Raw genomic sequence first — 8,861 nt, 5'->3', positions numbered from 1 at the left:
GAGCGGCTGAAGCTCGGAGGCCCCGCGCCGCTCCGCCGCCCCTGCTCCCCCCTCCCGCCCCCATTGTTTTTAATCCGCCCCGGACCCCCCTTCCCCCTCCCCTCCCACACCCCTTCCCGCGTTCCTTTCCTCCGTGGGAACCCGAGGCTGCCGCGAGCCCGCGTCCTGAGAGCCCCGGCGGGGCCGCGTGTGCACGCGTGTGTGTATCGCGCGTGCTTCTGTGTGTGTGTGTGCGTGTGTGCTTGCGCGCGTGTGTATCCGTGTGCGCGTATCCGTGTGTGTGTGCCGCAGGGAGCGGCGGGGCCGCCTCCCCCCCCCCCGCGTCCCCGCCGCCAGCCCCGTCCCTCCCCTGCTCCCCCTCCCCTCCCCTGCCCGCCCCCGCCTCGCCTCCTTTAATACACTTTGGTTCTCCGCTCGCCTTTGGACTCTGCGCTGCCCGGGCTCCGGCTCCGGCTCCGGCGGCGGCGGCGCGGCCGTGCGGGCGGAGGCGGGGACGCCGCGGCTGCCGGGGGGAAGCGGCGCGGGCGGCGGCGGCGGCGGCCCCGCGCCGGGCGGGCGGCGGAGCGGCGGATCGGCGGATCGGAGCGGCGGAGCGGCGCGGCCATGCTGCTGGACGCCGGCCCGCAGTTCCCGGCGCTCGGCGTGGGCACCTTCGCCCGGCACCACCACTCGGCCGCGGCCGAGATGCAGGAGCGGGAGCTGAGCCTGGCGGCGCAGAACGGCTTCGTGGATTCGGCGCACATGGGCGCCTTCAAGCTGAACGCCGGCGCCCACGAGCTGTCCCCGGGGCAGAGCTCGGCGTTCACCTCGCAGGCGCCCGGCTACCCCGCGGCCGCTCTGGGGCCGCACGCCGCGCACGTCGGCTCCTACTCGGGGCCGCCCTTCAACTCCACCCGGGACTTCTTGTTTCGCAGCCGCGGCTTCGGGGAGGCGGCGGCGGGCGGCGGGCAGCACGGCATCTTCGGGCCGGCGGCCGGCGGCCTGCACCACCCGCACACGGACGCTCAGAGCCACCTCCTGTTCCCCGGCATCCACGAGCAGCACGGCCCGCACGCCTCGCAGAACGTCCTCAACGGGCAGATGCGGCTGGGGCTGCCCGGGGAGGTGTTCGCCCGCTCCGAGCAGTACCGTCAGGTCGCCAGCCCCAGGACTGACCCCTACGCGGCGGCGCAGCTGCACAACCAGTACGGCCCCATGAATATGAACGTGGGCATGAACGTGGCGGCCCATCACCACCACCACCCCGGTGCCTTTTTCCGCTACATGCGACAGCAGTGCATCAAGCAGGAGCTGATCTGCAAGTGGATCGACCCCGAGCAGCTGAGCAACCCCAAAAAAAGTTGCAATAAAACTTTCAGCACCATGCACGAGCTGGTCACCCACGTCTCGGTGGAGCACGTCGGGGGGCCCGAGCAGAGCAACCACGTCTGCTACTGGGAGGAGTGTCCCCGCGAGGGCAAGCCCTTCAAGGCCAAGTACAAACTGGTCAACCACATCCGCGTGCACACGGGCGAGAAGCCCTTCCCCTGCCCCTTCCCCGGCTGCGGGAAGGTCTTCGCCAGGTCGGAGAACCTCAAGATCCACAAACGGACGCACACAGGTAACGGGGGGAGCCGTGCGGGAACGGAGACGGGAGGGTTGAGGGGCAGGAACCGAGGAGGAGGGGATGCGGGTGAGGAAAAAAAAAAGAAATACGTGAGAAAAACAGAGAGCAGACGAATAATGGGAAAAATCGGGGAGGGAAGAAACAAGGGAGAAAGTCGATAAGGAAATAAATAGGGAAAGAAACTGCGGAGGAAATAAATAAGGGAGGGAATTGGATGAAAATTAGTAAGAGAAAAAATGAGCGAGGAAATAAATAGGGGAAAAAAATCGGGAGATGAATGATAAAGGGAGAAAAAATAGCGAAGAAATAAATAGGAGGAAAAAAAGTAAGCAATGAAATGGACAAAGGAGAAAACCGGGGAAGGAATAAATAGGGGATAAAATTAGGGAGAAAATAAATAGGAGAGAAAACGAGGAAGGAAGTAAATAGTAGAGAAAACGAGGGAGGAAACAAATAGGGGAAAAAATCCGAGAGAAAACGAATAAAAGAGAAAATCAGCGAGGAAATAAATAAGGGAGAAAGTCGGGGAGGAAATAAACAGGGGAGAAAAGCGGGGAGAAAAAGAAGAAAGGAGAAAAGCGAGGAGGAAAACGGACTCCCGCGCAGCTCGCCGCAGCCCCAATCCCGGCTCACGGCCGCGGGCGCTGGGCTCCGTCCGCACCGCCTCCCCACGGCCGGGAGTTCGCGTTCGTGGGAGCAGCGCGGATGGAGCGGGGCCTCGGCCGGGCCCTACGGAGGGGCGGGCGGGGGTCTGCGGGTGTGAAACGCGGCTGTGTGTGTGTGTGCGTGGTGTGTGCCGGGAGTTGCGGGATCGCAGAGCTGTAGGATCGCGGAATTGTGGGGCCGCAGAGCAGTAGGATCGCGGAACTGTAGCGTGGCAGAGATGGAGGCTGGTAGAACTAAAGGGTCGCAGAACGGTAGGGTCACGGATCTGTAGGATAACGGAACTGTAGGGTCACAGAGCTGTAGGAACACGGAGTTGTGTAGCGTCTCAGAGCTGTGGGGTCATAGCACATCCCGGGCCGGGCGGGACCTGCAGCTTCCCCGAGCCCAACTCAGGGCTCCGCTTTGGGACAGAACTCGGCTGTCGGGAACCCGCCCGATCCGTGCTGTGTCGGAGGACGGGGAGAGTCTCTGTACGGATAGAGAGAGCCCTGGGGCCGCCCGAGCCCCGTAGGAAGTGCGGCATGTCCCTCGCTGAGAATGCTTTCCATTAAATTTAAATGGTGTGAGCAAGGCAATAAAATTTTCTCGTTGAGGTAAAAAAAAAAATAAAAAATCAACCAAACACATACACACACACACACACATACACACACACACAAAAAAAAACACCAACAAAAAAAAGTATTTTTAAAGTATCAGCTAGCTGCTGCAGGCCGGTCGGCAGCGGCGCTTTGAAGGACGGGGTGAGCGGGGCACGGCGAGGCCGGAGAGGCCGGGGCTGCCCCGGTGGGGAACGGCGAGAGCCGCGGGGCCGGGCAGAGCGAGGTGCCGTCTGTGAGTCCCTGCCGGGGCTGCGCTCGCATCGCGTACGGAGCGAACGGCCGAGCGGCTCCGGGCAGCAGCAAGGAGAGCTCCGAGGCGCGACTCCGCGGCCCTCGGTACCGCGCTTCGGCTCTGCGGACGGCTGCGAGGAGAGGCGTTTGGGTGCCGACGGCGTTCAGCGATAAGCGCTTCCTCCGGCCGACGCGGAGTTCGCGGCTCCGTAACGCCGCTTGAGAAACGCCTGGGAAAATTAAACGAAGTATTTAACGGCCTCTTCGTTTTCCCGGCTGACGCGTGCTCTTCGCCAGTGTCCGAACGCGGGGCACTGCCCGGCCCTAAAGCCGCCCTCGGTGCCGGTTCCTTGGAGGGATGCGCGGGGCCGAAGCCGTCTCGCTGCTTTTTCCCCCCGTCTCCTCGGCCGCGGGACGCGCGTCGGGCGGGTGTCGGGGGCCTGAGGCCGAGGCCCGGTCCGACCGCTGCTGTCTTGCAGGGGAGAAGCCCTTCCAGTGCGAGTTCGAGGGCTGCGACCGGCGCTTCGCCAACAGCAGCGACCGCAAGAAGCACATGCACGTGCACACGTCGGACAAGCCGTACCTGTGCAAGATGTGCGACAAGTCCTACACGCATCCCAGCTCCCTGCGGAAGCACATGAAGGTACCCGGCCCCGCAGCCGGCGGCGGGAGGCGGGGGGGCGGCCGCCCCGCTCCGGGAGCCCCGTCGGGGCGGCGGGCGGCGGGCGCGGGGCCCGAGGGCGGCGGGCCGGGACGGCGGCGGGGGGCGGCAGAGCCTGGGGGCCGCCCCGTCCCCCCTCCACCCGGCGCTCTTGCCTTTGCCCCCCAGGTGCACGAGTCGTCCCCGCAAGGCTCCGAGTCCTCGCCGGCCGCCAGCTCCGGCTACGAGTCCTCCACGCCCCCGGGGCTGGTGTCCCCCAGCGCCGAGCCGCAGAGCTCCACCAATCTCTCCCCGGCGGCGGCGGCTGCGGCTGCGGCGGCGGCGGCGGCGGCCGTGACCGCCGTTCACCGGAGCGGCGGCGGCGGCGGAGGCGGAGGAGGGAGCGGCGGCGGCGGCGGCGGCGGCCACAGCGGCCTCTCCTCCAACTTCAACGAGTGGTACGTGTAGGGCCGCCGGACTGCTCTGCGGCCCCGCCGCCGCCGCCCCTCCCGGGTCGGAGGAAGCGCTCCCGGAGCCTGCTCCGCACGGAGCTCCCCGCGCTGCCGGCCCGCGGCCGTCTGTCGGAATTCGTTTCTGTTTGTTTGTTTTTTTATTATTATTATTATTATTATTTACGAACGCTTTAAACCAGCAAAAAAAAAAAAAAAAAAGAAAAAAAAAAGAAGAAATTTCTATGTAACTGCGTGCTGGGAAACGCGAGGAAACAACTCACGAAAGAGAGGAACGGAAAGGAGAAGAAGAGAGGGGATAAACCAACGCACTCGGCGCCCGGAGGAAAGCCCCCGGGCGGCGGAGCAGGGCGCTCCCTCCAGAGCGGCGGACAAAGCAGCGCCGCGGCCCGGCCGGCCCTGCAGAGCCCGACCCTGACAGCGAGAGGATCGGCCCTGCTTCGCCCCGAGCCCTCCGAGCCCTCCTCCTTCGATTTCCCTCCGAAGAAGCGAAGGACTTTGTTTCTTTTCTTCCTCACCTCCCCCTCCTTTTTTTTTTTTTTTTTTTTTTTTAGTTCACCCCTAAGAAAAAAAAAAAAACACACACACAAAAAAAAAAAGAAAAAAAAAGAAAAAAAACAACAAAGTAACGTGGAAGAAAAAAAAAAAAAAAAAAGCAAACAAAAACCAGAAATGGTTTCTTTTGTACTTGTGATCTCTTGAATATCGTGTTCCTTTCGAAGAGGCGACTTGATTGTAAACCGCATCTCCACCGTACCCGGGGAAGAAGTGCCGTGCCAAAGTCCCGTCCCGCCCCGCGCTGTCCGCTGTTAGCTGGGTGCCGTGTGCTGTCGTAGTGCTTTGCCGTCCGCTCCCTTAGTCCTGGTGGGAAGGTTGTGAGGAAATCAGCGTCGTGCCGTAGGCTTCCCGTCCACCGCCCTCCTCCTGTAAATACCCGTGACCATATTTATCCATTTGTAATTAAATTATGGTATTAACTTGCTACAGAGGAAACAGTATTTATAAAGAATGTTTCTTAACTATAAATATGTACAATTGTGAGCATAAACTGTTTCAGATTTTTTTATTTGAAGGTTTAAGTGGTTTCATCCTTTCTTGTGATATGTTTGGAGAGTAATGCGTACAGAAATATAATAAAACGTGTTGAAGCTGCACACGGGCCGTCGCCTTTTTGTGCCGAGGGCTCTCCCGGCGCCCCGGGGGAACAAAACGCCCTTCGACGGCGGCCGCGGAGGGGGCAACGCCGCAGCCCCCTACCCCGGCGGGATCGGCCCTCCTCGGGAAGGGCCTCGCACGGAGACGCCGCTCTGTCCTCCGCCGTCCCCGATCCTCCGCCTTCTGCACGAAGCCGCTTCGGGCCTCAGGAGCTCGGGAGTTGCCCCGGCGCCGAGCCCCACGCCGGAACCGCGACTCGGGCCCCGGAGAGGAGAAAGCGGCCGTGTGCGAGGGCTCCAATTTCCCTCCCCTCTTCTCTCTTCGATTGTTTGGCTTTCTGAACCAGGAGCTGCTCGAGGTGTGGGATGTGCTCAGTGCGGGGCCGGAGGCCGCCAGAGAGGCGTTCCCAAGAGCTCCCACGTTTCGGGGAGCCGTCGGGGCCACCCGCGCCGGGCCCGCAACGCGACGGGGAGAGGCGGCGGGCACGGGAGGGTCCTTTGGTTGTCCGGCGTCGCCCACGGACCCCCCCCCCTTCCCGGCTTTGATTTGGTTTTCGGGCTCTGTGCCCCGTGCTCAGGGAACGGCAGAGGTGTCCCGAGCAACAAGAATAGGATAAGTAGGGGTACGCGGAGACCTGCTCGCTTCGGGAGCATTCCACAAACGCTGGGGGAAGGGAGGAGGGGGAGAAGGGAGAAGAGGGGCCCTTCATCTCGGTGCTGCCACAAGGTTGGGGCGCAGAGCAGGAACACAGCGCTTGCTGCAACCGCGCCTCTCCCAACTCGGCCATCCCCCCGCGCAGCGCGAGCTCCCGAGCAATCAGACGGCTGTTAACATCCATTTATGTTCTGTAATAATATTACGGGAAAAAAAAATTAAAGTTAATATGCCGCATGCACCTTGGTGAGGTCCGTGGGAAGATCCCTCTTCGTCCCTGAAGCCAAAAATTCGCTCAGGGTCCCTCTGCAGAACTCTGCTGGCCGGGGGCTGCCCCGATCCTCTCCCGGCCCGGAGTCGTGGCTCCAGCTCAGGCCCGGTGCCCTCTGTTCCCCAGCCCCGTCGGGCCTCGCCCCGCTCACTACGGCCTCGCCTTGCCCCGCTCCCTCCCCGGGCCGGGGCTGTGCCGACCGCGGTGCCCAGGGTCACCGCTCATCCCCGCGCAATGCCAGTGGAGGTCGGAGCGGGCGGACCCACACGAGCCTCCCCCCACCACGTCCTCTCCGGGCTGCCCCTGAACTTGAACTTGGCCCCGGCGAGTCCCGCCTGCAGCCCACTCTCTCCGCCCGCCTCCCGCAGGCCCTGACCCCGGCCCGGCCTCGCCACGCTTAAGGCAGAGAGCAGTAATTCATCGGGTTCGGGACTCGGGGTGTGGGGGTGCGGCCCAGAGCCTCCTTCTGCCCTGTGCACGGGTGGCCTGGCCTCGGGGAGCCGGAGCCCCGCTTTGCCCCTTCTCCTCCTTCTGCCCGCGTTTCCCCTCATCTCCCGTCTTACTTCTTCTCTCACGCCGCATCGGACGTTCCCAAACATCCCCGCTCGGCCCCGAACGCGACCCGGAGACAGCCCCCGAGGGCCAGCGGGCGGCCGAGCTCACGCCTCGACGGCGCGGCCCCGACGACGGCCGTGAGCACCGGCCCCGGGAGCACCGCTTGGCCACTGCACTTTGGCGGTCCTTCGCTTACCGCCACCGCCGGTACAGAGCGGTGGGTTTCATCGTAATGTTTATTATTGGTATTATTATTAATCATAAAATTCACTCCCAACTCTGCCTGGAGACCCCCTGAAGGCACAGAATGATTTCCCCGAGAACCGCTCTCTCCCGGCTCTCCTCCTAAATCCCGGCTCAGCCCATGAGAGGAACATCTCTCCCCGCAGTGGGACCCTACCTGCCCCTGTCCTGTCCCCCCCACCTGCTTCTCTGCCGCACCTCCTTTCTTTTGACGGCGGAAAGAATGCGACCCAAAGCCACAGCTGCCCACCCCACCCACGGCCGTGCCCGTGCCTCCGGCCCGCACCCACCCGGAGAACGGCCGCAGCTCTCTCCGAGCCCGACCCGGTCCTGCCGAACCCCTCTGGCTGCCTCGGGCCCGACCTCCCCGAGCCTTTTTTGTCGCCCCTTTGTTTTCAGTACCCGCACACGTTTCCTGCCCTGTGTGCAGACTTAGCGGGCTCACCCACACCTCTCCCGGCCTCAGGGACACGGTGAGGTACGCGGATTTTTCATCATCTCTGATCACAGTCAGCTCTCTGTTTAGTTGCTTGTGTTTCGACCTCGTGGGTATCTTGTTTCTTCCTTTCTTTTTTTCTTTCTTTCTTTTTTTCCCCCCTATTTTTTAAAAAAATTCTTTCTCCTTTTCTTTTTTTTTCATTCTCTTTTTTTCTTTTATTTTCTTTTCTTTTCTTTTCTTTTCTTTTCTTTTCTTTTCTTTTCTTTTCTTTTCTTTTCTTTTCTTTTTCTTTTTCTTTTTTTTTTTTTTTTTCTTCCTCCCCCCCCCCCCAACCTCACTCCACCCCCCTTCCCAGCAGCCCTTCTCCCGATCGGATCCCCCTTTCCCATCAGAGCGGGCAAACCCCATTGTCTCACCCCGCGGGACACGGTGACCCCCTCCCTCCGACAGTGCCATTCCTCCCGAGGGCGTCGGGCTTTCCTCCCTCTCACCCCGGCCGGGTTGGGGGAGGTGGTGGGGGGAGGCTAACACTGGGGGGAGAGAAAAAGAAAGAAGGCGAAGAGCGGGAGGGGCCGAGAGGACCTTTGCGGAGGTTCCACGTCTTTATTTAATTCTACTTCAAAGAGGCCGCTGCGCCGTTGTCCCGAAAGGAGGAAGCGCGGCGCGGAGCGCACCGCCGACCCCGCTCCTGTCGGGCGATGCCCCAGCGCTGCTTCCGCGGCCCCACCGATCTGCAACGCAGTTTCGATAGGAGAAAGCCCTGCAATGGGAACTGCGCGGGGCGAGCGTTGCTGCGGCCTCCCCACGAGTGGGGACAGCGAGTCCCACGGGGAGCTGTGGGTGTCCACAAGAAGTCGTCGGCACGGGAGACGGGGGAGGGGTTGGGGAAGGGGATCCAAACGCCAGTGTATGGCCGAGGGGTGCTTCGCGCAGAAGGTTCGGAGGAGTGAGGGATGGGCTTGGGTAGCTCGGGTTTACCGAAGCGGGGCAGTGGGGGTGGCACCAGACCGCTCAGGTGCGGGTTGGGCACGGCCAGGGGAACCCCGGGGAGCGGGACCGTGAGGGGTTCGGTGTGGGGGTCTGAACAGGGGGAGGAAGAAAAAGAAAAAAAAGAAAAAAGAAAAAAAAAAGCAATGTTCATTCCAACTTTTTTTTTTTTTACTTCTTTTTCTTTTTTTTTTTTTCTTTTTTCCCTTTCCTAGAGCATTAATTCCTCCTTGTGGGCGAAGAGCCCTTCTCCCTTGGTTCTCAGCCGCATCCCCGAGATTGAACCGCAGTTTTAATGAGAGCCGCGACCGCGCCGGGCGATGGAGGAGAGGAGGGCTGCCC

The 8,861-nt window shown here is 61.9% G+C and overlaps 1 protein-coding gene across 1 annotated transcript; it reads left to right on the top strand.

Annotated features, from left to right (window-relative positions):
- The first annotated feature begins 424 nt into the window (after positions 1–424).
- ZIC2 (Zic family zinc finger 2) lies at positions 425–5,353 on the top strand. Its single transcript, XM_085215570.1, has 3 exons — positions 425–1,600; positions 3,585–3,748; positions 3,935–5,353. Exons 1-3 carry the CDS (start codon positions 604–606, stop codon positions 4,211–4,213), a joined length of 1,440 nt encoding a protein of 479 aa, XP_085071696.1. The 5' UTR covers positions 425–603; the 3' UTR covers positions 4,214–5,353.
- The last annotated feature ends 3,508 nt before the right edge of the window (positions 5,354–8,861 follow it).

The sequence above is a fragment of the Meleagris gallopavo genome, chromosome 1 (genome assembly GCF_905368555.1).
Source record: "Meleagris gallopavo chromosome 1, MGAL_WU_HG_1.1, whole genome shotgun sequence".
In the NCBI taxonomy this organism is placed as follows: domain Eukaryota; kingdom Metazoa; phylum Chordata; class Aves; order Galliformes; family Phasianidae; genus Meleagris; species Meleagris gallopavo.
This window is presented reverse-complemented; position numbering and strand designations above follow the sequence as displayed.

What these genes read in the sequence shown, in the direction of transcription:
- ZIC2 (XM_085215570.1), top strand. Translation starts at nt 604, where the DNA reads ATGCTGCTGGACGCCGGCCCGCAGTTCCCGGCGCTCGGCGTGGGCACC. An exon ending in CCACAAACGGACGCACACAG is followed by an intron (nt 1,601 to 3,584) that starts GTAACGGGGGGA and finishes GCTGTCTTGCAG; the next exon opens with GGGAGAAGCCCTTCCAGTGC. An exon ending in CCCTGCGGAAGCACATGAAG is followed by an intron (nt 3,749 to 3,934) that starts GTACCCGGCCCC and finishes TTTGCCCCCCAG; the next exon opens with GTGCACGAGTCGTCCCCGCA.